General features: G+C 37.0%; 1 protein-coding gene across 1 annotated transcript; it reads right to left on the bottom strand.

The window, feature by feature from the left end:
• Positions 1-4015: 4015 nt before the first annotated feature.
• Positions 4016-13303, bottom strand: LOC132133460 (gastrula zinc finger protein XlCGF57.1-like). Its single transcript, XM_059546331.1, has 3 exons — positions 13199-13303; positions 10938-11185; positions 4016-5831 (listed from the first exon to the last, which is right to left on the bottom strand). The coding sequence occupies exons 2-3, from the start codon at positions 11083-11085 to the stop codon at positions 4300-4302; spliced, it is 1680 nt and encodes a 559-aa protein (XP_059402314.1). The 5' UTR covers positions 11086-11185; positions 13199-13303; the 3' UTR covers positions 4016-4299.
• Positions 13304-14529: the final 1226 nt, after the last annotated feature.

Genomic DNA, 14529 nt, shown 5'->3' with positions numbered 1-14529 from the left:
AATACAGTTTTGTGAAATAAAATGCTATACTAAACAAATGCATTGGTGTAATATTACGAAACTCAGAATGTGCCAACACCACCATCCCCTGAAGGTACTCAAAATATTTGCGCCACCTAGTGGTCAAAGGTTCTAACAAAATTTCGAAAAAGGCAAATAACTTTTGAATAAATCTGGCTATTGAAATGCAACTGGTCTTAATAGATTCCTTGGATCAAGCCGAGAACATAGATACCAAGTTTTCCTTATTTGGCCGAACTCCCTGTCCGCCATCTTGATTTTCAGTCAAAACCTACTTTTTCTAACTCCTCCTAGACCGTTTGTCCGATTTCCACCCAAAACGAATCATATCATCTTCAGACTGAGCCAACTAAAAGTTATGGATTTCGTGTCGATATACGAAACGGTTCTCATTTAGCTCATCAACGAATTTGCTGGAAGGATGCCAAAATGCATTTGAGGTTGTATCTCAGCCAGGCTTTGACTTTTTGCACCAAACATTGTATGTGTCATCGTCACCTTAACCATGCCACATCAATTTTGTAACTACGCCACCTATTTGTCAAGAGTAATAAACCAATCATTAATTCTTAATTATGAGCATTTTTGAAAATTTCCTAACTTTTGATTGCATTCACCTATTTTAATAAAACTGGTCTCAAAATATTCCTTGGGACATGCCGACAACGTACATATCAATTATGTTATAATAAGCTGAACCTCCTGTCGTCCATTTTGATTTATGTTCTTAACCTACTTTTTTGCACTTCTCATCAAACGTTGGTCCGATTTTCACCAAAATTTATTCAAATCATCTTCAGACTGTGCTGACAAAAAGTTATGGATTTCGTGTCGATAGACGCAACCGTTTTCGTACAGTGCCACTATGAACTTTAAGCACTTTGTCAAAATGAATCTAAGGCTATATATCTTCAAAGCTTTGACATACTGACACCAAACTTTGTATGTGCAATATTCACCTCACACTGATCATTCCACACTAATGTTATAACAGCGCCACCTATTGGTCAAATGTGATAAGCCAATAAATCCTATTACTAATTGTTGTATTTATTGTTTTCAAGCCATTTTGCCTAAAATTATCTTAAAACGGTTTTAATTACTCATTCCTGCCGTTTGTCTGAAGCTTGCTTCTGTAGTGCTTGGCCCCATTATTGCTGCTTGCAGCTATATTTACAATTATTCTTGTCGTTATTTTTGGTATTGTTATTACTACTACTACCATTATTATTATCATAATTATCATTACTATTTGTCCACTTCCTGATCCTCCAATCTCCCGTTTGAAACTTGTTCCTGATGAATGAGTTTATTGTTAATAGTATTAAGCTACTATTACTAAAAACTATCACTATTACGATTTTATTTCTTCCTCATCCATCAACTTTCTCTTCATTTCTGATGAATTCATTATTATTATGAAAATATAAGGTTACAGGCACTTGACAAAATATTTGTTAATATATTTATTAACTCATAATAACAATCTGTAAATATCATACATTTGGCCTTTGTTGTGTAGACTTCTACACAACCTAGTTTTTCCCAAGGTTTTTTCTCCATTCTGTCACCGATGGAGTTTTGGTTCCTTGCCGCTGTCGCCTCTGGCTTGCTTAGTTGGGGACACTTCATCTACAGCGATATCGTTGACTTGATTGCAAATAAATGCACAGACACTATTTAACTGAACAGAGATGACATCACTGAATTCAATGATGAACTGCCTTTAACTATCATTTTGCATTATTGACACTGTTTTCCTAATGAATGTTGTTCAGTTGCTTTGACGCAATGTATTTTGTTTAAAGCGCTATATAAATAAAGGTCACTTGTTTTCTACTATTTGCATTTATTAAATCATTTATTAATCATTTGTTATTTTATTTTTTGCAGTATCCAATTTAAAGTGGAAACTATTCAACAATTGTAAATGTTTATAAAGATTTACTAATCATACAAGCAGTCATTTTGATGGCAACATGTAAAGACATTACACACATTATAATTTGGGTGCAAACCACGTTTTTATCACCTCAACACTTACATTAGTAAACTATTGTGACTCATTCAATATTCCTTGAGTCATACATCTACACAAAGGGAAAACACATTTTTAAGAAAATACTAATAAAAACAATGCAATATAAACAGATTGAATCGTGTTCCCTGACAGTAATCACATTGACCCCTGTACACTTGTTGACCCCTTACCCAACCTTAAACCCACTCATACACCAAACCTGAGCCTAACCTTAAACCTGCATCACACCTCAACAGCAGAAGTGTTGTGCATTAACACAAGCTTTAAATATTTGAATAACACCTGGTAAAACCATTCAAAATTTTCAAGATGTGCATGATCATAGAAGTTAGAAGTTTAATCAATTACATGTTTACTTAGAACAGAGTAAAATTGGTGAAGTTTACCAGTCTGGTTTTAAGAAGCATCATTCCACAGAGACTGCTCTTGTAAAAGTGTTCAATGATTTGCTGATGACAGTGGATGCTGGTGATTCAGCAGTGTTAATTTTATTGGACTTAACTGCGGCAACTGACACAATAGATCACACGGTAATGCTTTCACGGCTAGAGGAATATGTAGGGATTCAGGGGAAGGCCCTAAATTGGTTTAAGTCTTACCTGACTGCCAGAACCATGAGACTGGGCCCGTACACATCGAGATCGACATCACTTAAATGTGGTGTGCCACAAGGCTCTATCCTAGCCCCTATGCTTTTTTCTCTTTACATGCTCCCATTAGGAGACATTTTTAAGAAGTACGACATCACATTTCATTGTTATGCAGATGACTTGCAAATTTATTTACCGTTACAAAATGGAAATAATGTGCAATCTCTAATGTCTTGCCTGTCTGATCTTAAATCATGGCTTGCTTGTAATTTTTTATACCTCAATGAAAAAAAGACAGAGGTCGTAATGTTTGGCCCTAGAGGAACCAAAGGCGCAGCAGAGTTCAATTTCGGATCACTGTCATTATATGTGAAAGACCGTGTTAAAAACTTAGGTGTTTATATTGATAGCGCACTGAAATTAAATGCACAGGTAAATTATGTGGTCAAGTTTTTTTCACTTGGGAAATTTGGCTAAAATGAAATCATCTTTGACACAAAAGAGCCTTGAAATTGCAATCCATGCTCTTATATCCTCAAGACTTGACTATTGCAATTCTTTATATAAGGGTATTAGTCAAGCATCTATTCAATGGCTACAAAAGGTACAAAATGCTGCAGCGAGATTATTAACTAACACTAAAAAACATGAAAACATCACTCCATCCTTGGTCCATTTACATTGGCTCCCAGTACAATTTAGAATTGATTTTAAACTCCTTTTATTAGTGTATAAATCTCTTCACGGCCTTGCACCGACTTATTTATCAGATTTGTTAATAGGGTACAAGACAGGTAGAACCTTGAGATCATCAACTCAAAACCTGTTAAAAGTTCCGAGGACCAAGCTAAGCCAGAAAGGGGATCGTGCCTTTGTGGTAGTTGCTCCAAAACTTTGGAATAGCTTACCACCACATGTTAGGGACGCTGATTCTGTACATGTTTTTAAAGTACAACTTAAGACACACTTGTTTGAAATGGCCTATTCATCTATTTGATGATAATGATTATTACTATTTATATATTTTAATCAGTTTGTCCTAATATTGTTGTATTGTTTTATTGAGATGGTGTAAAGCACATTGGTCAACATGTGTTGTTTGAATGGTGCTATATAAATAAAAGTGACATTGACATTAATGATATTTGCAAGAATTAATTCCCATGAAATGCTAATAAAGTAATACATATAAAATAAATTTATTAGTAAACATTAACAAGCTAATTATTTCACATTTTCCCATATGTGAGTATATGAACTATTCATCAGTTAAGCATTACGTAATGTTTATTAATGAAATTTATTAGTGCTACCAATATATCTATACGTAAGTCATTAAAAAGAGAGAGACACTTTCAAATAATAATGACTTAGTATCTCATAATAACATACTTTATCATAAAAATTAGATACTTTCCAAGCAACCAACAAAATGTCATGTCACTAATAGTGACTGTAAGGAAACTAACTTACACAGAAGTGACTTTATTACTCAGTGTCTTTACTGTATGGATCTTCATGTGTAGCTTTAGACGACTTTTAAAAGTTAAACTCTTCCTGATCTGATCACACTTGTGAGGTTTCTCTCCAGTGTGGATCCTCTCGCGTTTTCAGATTTGATGACAGACTGAATCTATTGTCACAGTGTTAATACTTGTGAGGTTTCTCTTTGCTGTGGATCTGCTCATGTCTTTTCAGATTTGCTGACTGACTGAATGTCTTGGCACAGTGTGAACACTTGTAAGGTTTATCTCCGGTGTGAATCTTCATATGTTTTTTCAGATTTCCTAACTGACTGAACCTCTTATCACAGTGTGAACACTTGTAAGGTTTCTCTCCAGAGTGAGTCTTCTGGTGCTGTTTTAAATGGTTTACCAAAGTAAAAGTCTTTCCACACTCAAAGCACACATGTGCTCTCACATTAGTATGTGTTTTCTGATGTGATTTTAATCTTTTCAGAAGTGAAAAACTCTTTCCACATAAGGAACATGAATATGGTTTTTCCCCCGTATGAACTGCCAGGTGTGTCTTCAGGGATGTTGACAGAAGAAATGTTTTGTCACAATGATCACATGCATACGGCTTTTCTCCAGTGTGGATCTGCTCATGTCTTTTCAGATTAGCTGATTGACCAAATCTCTTGTCACAGTGTGAACACTTGTAAGGTTTCTCTCCAGTGTGAATCATCAGGTGCTGTTTTAAATGGTTTACAAAAGCAAAAGTCTTCCCACACTCGGAGCACACATGATCTCTCACAGTGTTGTGTAATTTCTGATGTGATTTTAAACTTTGCAGCAGTGAAAAACTCTTCCCACATAAAGGACACAAATGCGGCTTCTCCTTTGTATGAACTGTCATGTGTTTCTTCAGAGCAGTTGACCTAAGAAACGTTTTGCCGCATTGGTCACAAGCATGTAGATTTTCTCCAGTGTGGATCCTCATGTGAACATCAAAACTGTTTTTTAATGAGAAACTGTTTCCACATTGATCGCATGTGTATGGCTTCTCTCCAGTGTGGATCCTCATGTGTCCTTTAAGGCATGATGATTGAATAAAACTCTTTCCACATTGATCACATGTGTATGGCTTTTCTCCAGTGTGGATCCTCATGTGTCCTTTAAGGTATGATGATTGAGTGAAACTCTTTCCACATTGATCACATGTGTATGGCTTTTCTCCAGTGTGGATCTTCATATGGACTCTAACACGTTTTTTGCTAGTGAAGCTCTTGCCGCACAAATCACACATGTGTGTTTTCTCTCTGCTGTGGATCTGCTCATGTGTTTTCAGATGTGCTATCCAACTGAATCTCCTGTCACAGTGTGAACACTTATAAGGTTTTTCTCCGGTGTGGAACCTCTGGTGCTGTTTTAAATGTGTTGCCCAAGTAAAAGATTTCCCACACTCAAAGCACACATGACCTTTTATACCAGTGTGTGTTTTCTGATGCGACTTTAAACTTTGGGAATGTGGCTTCTCTTTAGTGTGAACTCTCATGTGAATCTCAAGACTTTGTTCGTTTTTGAAACTCTCTCCACACTGAGTGCAGGTGGAAGATTCCTCAGCTCTTGTTTCCTTTAAAAAATTAATTTTAGGATTCGAGTGACTCAGAGGTTTCTCTTCAGGTTTGACATGATGTTTCTCCTCCACTTCAATCTCCTCGTTCTCTTCTTTAGGGTCTGAAAAGAAAAAGAAAAGTTGTTTTTCAACCAACCAAAATAATTCAAAGACAGAAATATGACTTGAAAGGCCATAAAATTGAACCCTGATGTAATAGCAGAAAACAGACAACTGTAAAAAAAAAAAAATATTACATTTATTTTGAGGCATTTTTATAAATTATTTGTCCCTGACATTTTGCATGAATGAGATACATTGATCTTCCAAATATTATTTTTAAAACATTACAGACTAATGTAGTGTAGTGTTTCTGTAATAAGAACTAGATGCTAAGTAAAGAAGGGATTAAAGTCCAAAACCTCACTTGAAATAACCTAACAAATCAATCGGGACTAAAACAATTTCATAAACGAGAGTTAACGCAATCTCACTAATACGATCCAGATTCAGTGAGTCAGGATAATTTCATGCAAGTATAGGTCTCTGCAGGAAAGTAATGGGAGTTACCAGATCAGGGTGTTTTTACACCATGATACCTGATTGGTTGACGTCATAGTGATGTTAGGTTTGGGGTGGGGTGGGGTTGGGTAAGGGGGATCATTTAGATTGCATGATTTAGAAACACCCAGCAGTTTGAAAACACCCAAAAGGTGATAAACGCCTACTTTTGCTCTGCAGAGACTTAAGTCTCATTTCATGTGCATGCTTATTCTTAAAAAACCCTTAATGTCGATCATGGATCAAATTGTGAATATTTGTATGGTTAAAATTTGAATTGTTCTTTAAATGTTAGAAAGTAATGAAAATATAAATTTGGCTGTCGGGAGTGGAAACAAAATGTGTACGCTCTTCTGTGTCAGCCACGTCACAAGAATGCGCTGTTTGCATTCAAATCAAAGCTTAAGTCCACACAGGAAATATATGCTTGTGTCGCGGCGCTACAGTGACATTACAGTGCAAAATTGTAGAATAAAGTCAATAAAGTCTTAAAAAGCATTCTCGTCGCTTTAAGTTACGGTTGAACCAATGATGGCAGATTAACTATTTTACATTTACATTTAATCATTTAGCAGACGATTTTATCCAAAGCGACTTACAAATAAGAACAATAGAAGCAGTCAGGTCAACAAGAGAACAACAGTATACAAGTGCCATGAAAAGTCTCAGTTAGTCTAGTATAGAACACATAGCCAGTTTTTTTTTTTTTGATATAAAATGAAAAGACAAGTAAAGGAAAAGTGCTAGTGTTGGTTAAGTGCAGGCGATAAAGATGAGTCTTTAGATGTTTCTTGAAAATGAGTAAAGACTCAGCTGTACGAATTGAGATTGGGAGGTCATTTCACCAGCTGGGCACAGTCCAGGAAAAAGTCTGTGAGAGTGATTTTGAACTTCTTTGGGATGGTACCACAAGGCGTCGTTCACTTGCAGAGCGCAAACTTCTGGAGGGCACATAAGATTTAACCAATGAGTTTAGGTAAGTTGGTGCCGTGCCAGTTGTCGTCTTGTAGGCTAGCATCAGTATCTTGAATTTGATGCGAGCAGCTACTGGTAGCCAGTGTAACCTGATGAGGAGCGGAGTAACGTGACCTTTTTTGGCTCATTGAAGACAACCCTCGCTGCTGCATTCTGGATCAATTGCAGAGGCTTGACAGTACATGCAGGAAGGCCCGCCAGGAGAGCATTACAATAGTCCAGTCTGGAGAGAACAAGAGCTTGGACAAGAAGTTGGGTTGCTTGCTCTGACAGGAAGGGTCTAATCTTCCTGATGTTGTATAAGGCAAACCTGCAAGACCGGGTAGTTGTGGTTGGAATGAGAAGTAGAGTTGGGTGTCATCAGCGTAGCAGTGATAAGAAAAGCCATGCTTCTGAATGACAGATCCTAATGATGTCATGTAGATGGAGAAGAGAAGTGGTCCAAGTACTGAGCCTTGAGGAACCCCAGTAGCAAGGTGGTGTGACTTTGAAACATCACCCCTCCAAGACACACTGAAGGATCTGTCAGAGAGGTAGGACTTAACCCACAGGAGTGCTGTTCCAGAGATGCCCATCTTTCTGATGGTGGACAGGAGAATCTAGTGATTAACAGTGTCAAAAGCAGCAGACAGGTCCAGTAAGATGAGTACTGAGGATTTAGAAGCTGCTCTTGCTAGTCGCAGGGCTTCAGTAACCGAGAGCAGAGCGGTCTCAGTTGAGTGGCCACTTTTGAAGCCAGATTGGTTGCTGTCCAGGAGGTTGTTCTGTACAAGGAACATAGAAAGCTGGTTGAACACAGCACACTCAAGTGTCTTTGCAATTAATGGAAGAAGGGATACCGGTCTGTAGTTTTCAAGAAGTGCTGGATTTAGAGATGGTTTCTTGAGCAGTGGGTTTACCCGAGCCTGCTTGAATGCTGAGGGAAATGTTCCAGAGTGAAGAGAGGAGTTGATAACGTGAGTAAGCGAAGGTATGACTGAAGAAGAGATCGCTTGAAGGAGGTGAGTGGGGATCGGATCAAGTGGACAAGTAGTAGGATGATTGGACAGGAGAAGTTCGGAGACGTCCATCTCTGAGAGTGGGGAGAAGGAGGAGAAAGAGTGTGCGTCGGTCATTGTGAAGTTGTCCTCAGTCTGCGGTGTGGAGAATTGGTTACTGATGGTTCTCGTCTTATTTGTGAAGAAAACTGCAAAGTCGTCCGATGTAAGAGTCGATGGAGGAGGTGGTGGCAGCGGATAAAGAAGAGAAGAGAAAGTCTTGAAGAGTGTCCGAGCGTCACAACAGCTGTTAATTTTGTTGTTGTAGTAGGATGTTTTAGACGTGAAGACATTTGCAGAGAAAGAAGAGAGGAGAGAATGATACACACTGAGGTCGGTAGAGTTTCTTGATTTCTGCCATTTCCTCTCTGCAGCCCTGAGTTTAGAGCGATGTTCACGGAGAACCTCGGACAGCCAGGGGGCAGATGGGGCGGTGCGTGCTGGTCTAGACAACAGTGGGCAAAAGTTGTCCAAGCAAGATGTTAAAGTGGAGCAAAGAGTGTCCGTAGTGCTGTTCGTGTCCAGAGCATTTTGACGATGTGTTTCATACTTTTCTGGACTTTGTCAGTGTATTTTACTTCGCAGTCTATGGGACAGTCACAAGCCTCCCTGTTTTCATTCAAAATATCTTAAATGGTGTTATAAAGATGAACAAAGCTTTTACGTGTTTGGAGTGACATGGAATATAATATTATATATATTTAAAATTCCCAACCCAAGCTCCTGTAAAGCTCCTGATTACTTGTAATATTAATCACATGTTCAGTGTTACCAAATCAGGTGCTGGTGCCACTGCTCTCGAATGTTAGTCTGGAGCCCTGATAATATAAATTGTACTAATCCCAATTCTATTTTATACCCCTTCATTCTTTTGTCCTTTGAAACAGAGGGGTGGGGTGAAAATATTCCCCTAAAGATTGGGACACCACTAATATGCCGTCACACGTCATCTTACGTCGCCTAGCTCCTACAATACACACCAGTGATGCATGCGCGGGTCAATGTATAAACAACCCCCACCCGACCAACATTTTCAACTAAGCCGCACGCAACTCGTACCCCAGACATACTCGCCCCGCTTCCTGACCCGCATTTTTAAAAAGTAGTAAACGCTTATCGTTGCGTCATTGGGCCATAGACGTAGGAACTAGGCAAAAAAAAATCTAAACGAATATATTATAATCTTGTCAAGAATTTAAAAAAAAAATCATCAATAAGCTCATAATTTGTACTAAAATGTTCTAGACTGTTCATGTCTATTTTGATGTTTTGAAGCAGTTGTTCATTTAAGCCATTCGTGGACAAATCATCTATAGCCTACAGGATAATAAGTGTTATGACTGCACGCATAAAGCTTGCCTCAAAGAACCGGTTAAAGTAAGGATTATGAATGTGTCTTAATTAGCAAGGAGACATTTAATTGTTTAGTAATAAACTGGTGTTTTCTGTGTCGCTGCAAAGATGAAGTTGATGATGCGGAGTCGCCATGAACGCCAGAGAGAAATGCACATTTCATATTACATCATCAGAGAGTAGCCCATTTATTTTGGTTTGAATATTTTCGTTTAAAAGTAGACATTTCAAGCTTTCTGTAGTATATAGCCTTTATTTCACAAATCTGTGAGGCACAAGCTGAGTGATCGTGCCGGCGCCTTATTACATTGTCTGCTAGGCTATATATTTGCTTCTTATTTATTAAATACAGGTAATTGATTGATAAAACTTGATCAAAATTAAAATACAATTTATACAAAACGAAAATCTTTTAAAAAATAGTTTACTATAAAACAAAACTTAATGAAGTCGTCAAAATCATGTTTTTATCAAAAACAGCGCCGTTGCTCCCCAGTCTTCACCTTTTCTCTCGCCGCCTCCATCTCTACGTGCAGACTGAGCTCGTGCGTCATCTTCGCGCCAGTTACTCAACAAATAAAGTGTAAGCCTATGTATTTCAAAATTGTGTCTAGCACTATATAAATTACAAAGGTTTAATTGGCATCTTTATTTCAAACGACCTGACTGACCGCGACCCGAATATCATTACAAATATTTTTGGATGACTCATAACCGCGGGTAACCGTGGGTGACCGCAGACACCCGCTCATTTTGGATCAACCCGCGCATCACTGATACACACATATAGTGGTGTGCATTAGAGCCTTTAATGCTGCTTACTGACACACACGTATATATTAGAAACCACACAGCTCACACATACAGAAGGAAAGAAACTTGTCAACGCTGCCCCATGACTTTTATTAAATACAGTTTAAATACTGAATCGCTACATTATATTTTCCAGCAACGAGAGGATAAAATCACTGTTTTTAAGTAAACTATTTAAGTAATCTAGGATACTATTTATGAGAACAGAACATATGTAAATGAGAACAGCATTATTAGGCATTCAGTGATAATAAAGTATCTGACAGTTTAGAGATTAGAACAGATCTAAAAATATAAAAACTCGTTTGAACAAAAACCCAATGTGAGACGTCATAAATATGCTAATTAATGTGACATCACTTGCCACCACAAGTCTCACAAAATATATAGTTTAAACTTTTATCTAGATCTGATGAACCACTTGAAGTTTAACAACATTAATGTTTTTCAGCATCATGAATGAATGAAGAATCAAGAACAAACACCAACCTCTCAGTTCTTCTTCAGAGTGTTTGATTCTGCAGGGTTCTAGATCACTAATGTTCTCACTTTCCTCTTTAATAAACTCAGATTTCAGCTCTTTCATGATGTTCTGATGCTCGTCTTCACTTCTGAACTGAATGAAGTCTTCCACCATTTATTGGCGGTGCGATAAATGTGGGAGGAGCTTCACTGATGATTATTCCAGAGTGGGAGGAGCTTAAGGGATGATGAATTTCTGTGTGGAAGCAGCAGATCTGCAAAAAATCATCAATGAGACTGTGTTTTTGTAAATGAAATATATAGATTAAATAAACCATTTTAAAACATTAATATGTAATGTTATTTTATACCATTATTTTACCATAAATTTACCTTTTTTAAGAATAAAATAAAAGTTAGGCACATCAACCATAACTCCTTCAAAAACAGCTAGTAGCCTTGGAGTTATGATTGATGATCAGCTGACTTTCTCAGACCACATTGCTAAAACTGTCCGATCCTGCAGATTTGCTTTATTCAACATCAAGAAGATCAAGCCCTTTCTTTGGGAACATGCTGCACAACTCCTTGTTCAAGCTCTTGTTCTGTCCAGGCTGGACTATTGCAATGCCCTCTTGGCAGGTCTTCCAGCCAGTTCTATCAAACCTTTACAATTCAGAACGCGGCAGCAAGATTAACTTTTAATGAGCCAAAAATAATGCATGTCACATCTCTGTGTATCAATTTGCACTGGCTTCCAATAGCTGCTCGTATAAAATTCAAGGCATTGATGTTTGCCTACAAAACTACCACTGGCTCTGCACCCATTTACCTAAATTTGTTACTTCAGACTTATGTGCCTCTAGAAGCTTGCGTTCTGCAAGTGAACGTCGCTTGATTGTTCCATCCCAAAGAAGCAAAGTCACTTTTACGGACTTTTAAATTAAATGTTCCTCCTGGTGGAATGACCTCCCCAACTCAATCCGAGCAGCTGAGTCCTTAGCCATCTTCAAGAATCGGCTTAAAACACATCTCTTCCATCTTTATTTGACCCTCTAACTTTAACACTCACTATTCTAATTCTAATTTCCTAATCTTTTTGTATTCTATCCATTTTCTTTACATTTATTATACAATTATTAAAAAAAAGACCTCTAATACTAGCTTGCTCTATTCTTTTTCTATTCTATCCATTTTCTTTCTATTATATTATATAAAAGCCTTTTCTAGGTGTACTGTGTTAACCTGCTCTTTTTGTTGTTTTTGATTGCTTCCATTGTCCTCATTTGTAAGTGCTTTGGATAAAAGCGTTTGCTAAATGACTAAATGTAAATGTAAGAAGAAACGAAACAATGTATAGTTGATGTGTTTTCAGTTTATATAAAAATAAACAAAATGGCATAAATCTGTTTTAAACATAGTTCAACAGAAATTGTGAAAATCATTATTAATAATCGCAATTACTATTATTTTGTCATAATCGTGCAGCCCTACTCCGTATTAATATATAAGAATATATCTGTATAGAAATATAGAGAAAAATGTAATCTCTCCAGGTGAATATCTGCACATAATATCTAAATATACTTTTGATTAGGTTTACACATGCAGAAAACAAGTAATCAGAAAATCTTTAAAAAGTAACACAACAATTAAATGTTTCCTGTCTATATTCTAATAATTTATGAATAGATTTAAAATATCCCACGTTATTAAATATTTAGCAGTATCTATTTTTTATTTTAACCGCAGTAACTGTAACAAATTGGATCCCAAAAGATGAACGTCTGAGAAATAAGGTTATAAATAAAATCGCAGCAACACTTTCCAGAGACACTCAGAAACAGAAACATTATTGACATTAATTATTATTATTATTATTAACACACGAATACACAACAAAGCTCGCAGAAACAGCAACATTATTAACACTATTAACATTGCATTATTATTATTATTAACACACGAACACACAGCAAAGCTCACAGAAACATCAACATTATTAACACTATTAACATTAATTAATATGAACATTAACACTATTAACATTAATTATTATTATTAACACACGAACACACAAAGCTCGCAGAAACAGCAACATTATCAGAGCAAACATCGACACAAACACACAACCGAGCTCAACATGTTTTCCTCACGTGTTGTTGTCTGCTGTTCTGAGTGTTTAATTCATCAAACACTCAACCCGATGAACTCAATACACTGACGAGCCCGTGTGTGCTTCTGAACCCCAGAAAAGTGTCTGATATTTGTGTAAATATGAGAAATACCGTGAGCTGCTCGCCTCTCCTCAGAAGACTCGACGCGACTGAATGAGCGGTGACGTCATCGCCGCGAGACCAGGTCAAATGTAGATCGTCAAAAATGCACCGAATTCTATTTAAAACGAGCGCAGTGCAACTGCTGAAAAACGATCACGTTCCTTTCTCTCTTAAAGGAGCAGAGAAAACAGAACAAAAGCCCTCTATCACAATCAGTTATCTCTCTCTCTCTCTCTCTCTCTCACAGCCGTTAAAAGGGACAGGTGACAAATATACTTTTCATTAATATTTCCGAATACTTCATATAAGAAAACTACGATGATAATAATAATAATAATAATTTGCAATTAAATCAGGGATCTGTTTCATAAAACAAACTGACCAGATAAGCCAGGCTTATTTCAGTTAGTCTGATTTATTGCCACTTGGTTTGGTTTCTGAAGGGACATTTTTCTGTCCCTAGCCTTTACAGAAATATTACACTTGAAAACACTTTAGGGTTATATATTATATAGGGTTAATTAATTTTTTATATATTTAAAAAACAATGTGTTATTTGAACAATTAAACCTTCTTGAGCCATCAATTTGTTTATAATTTTATAATTGAATTTTAAAGAATTAAATCACAACAAAACTGCTCGTCCCCACAGCCATGTACCCAGGCCAGGGAAAGCGCTTTATTTTGAGTTCAAAAACAGGTTTTTCTACCATTTAATATACAATGATGTATTCATAACTACCAAATATATGGGAAGTCGTGGCCTAGTGGTTAGAGAGTTCGACTCCTAACCCTGGGGTTGTGGGTGTGAGTCTTGGGCCGGCAACTGCTCTCCGAGCACCGCAGCATCAATTATGCCCACTGCTCCGGGTGTGTGTTCACTTCTCACTGCTGTGTGTGTGCACTTGGATGGGTTAAATGCAGAGCACCAATTCTGAGTATGGGTTAACATACTTGGCAAATGTCATGACTTTCACTTCTTTTCGACTTTCACATTAAACCAAAAAAATTTAAATTAACAAAAACATTTTTTTTAAGTTTGGGCTCATAAACATTAGATCCCTCACACCCAAAGCAGTTATTGTAAATTAAATTATCACAGATAATATATTTAATGTACTCTGCTTGACTGAAACCTGGCTAAAACCAAATGATTATATTGGTCTAAATGAGTCCACTCCACCAAACTACTGTTATAACCATAAGCCCCGTCAGAATGGTCATGGCGCAGGTAATTCTACAATATACAGTGATATTCTCAATGTTACCCCAAAAAAACAGAATACAGGTTTAACTCATTCAAAATACTTCTGCCTAATGTTACACTGTCAGATATGCAA

This window comes from Carassius carassius, chromosome 1 (genome assembly GCF_963082965.1).
Source record: "Carassius carassius chromosome 1, fCarCar2.1, whole genome shotgun sequence".
Classification (NCBI taxonomy): domain Eukaryota; kingdom Metazoa; phylum Chordata; class Actinopteri; order Cypriniformes; family Cyprinidae; genus Carassius; species Carassius carassius.
The sequence above is the reverse complement of the archived record's forward strand: the minus strand, read 5'-3'. Positions and strand labels throughout refer to the sequence as shown.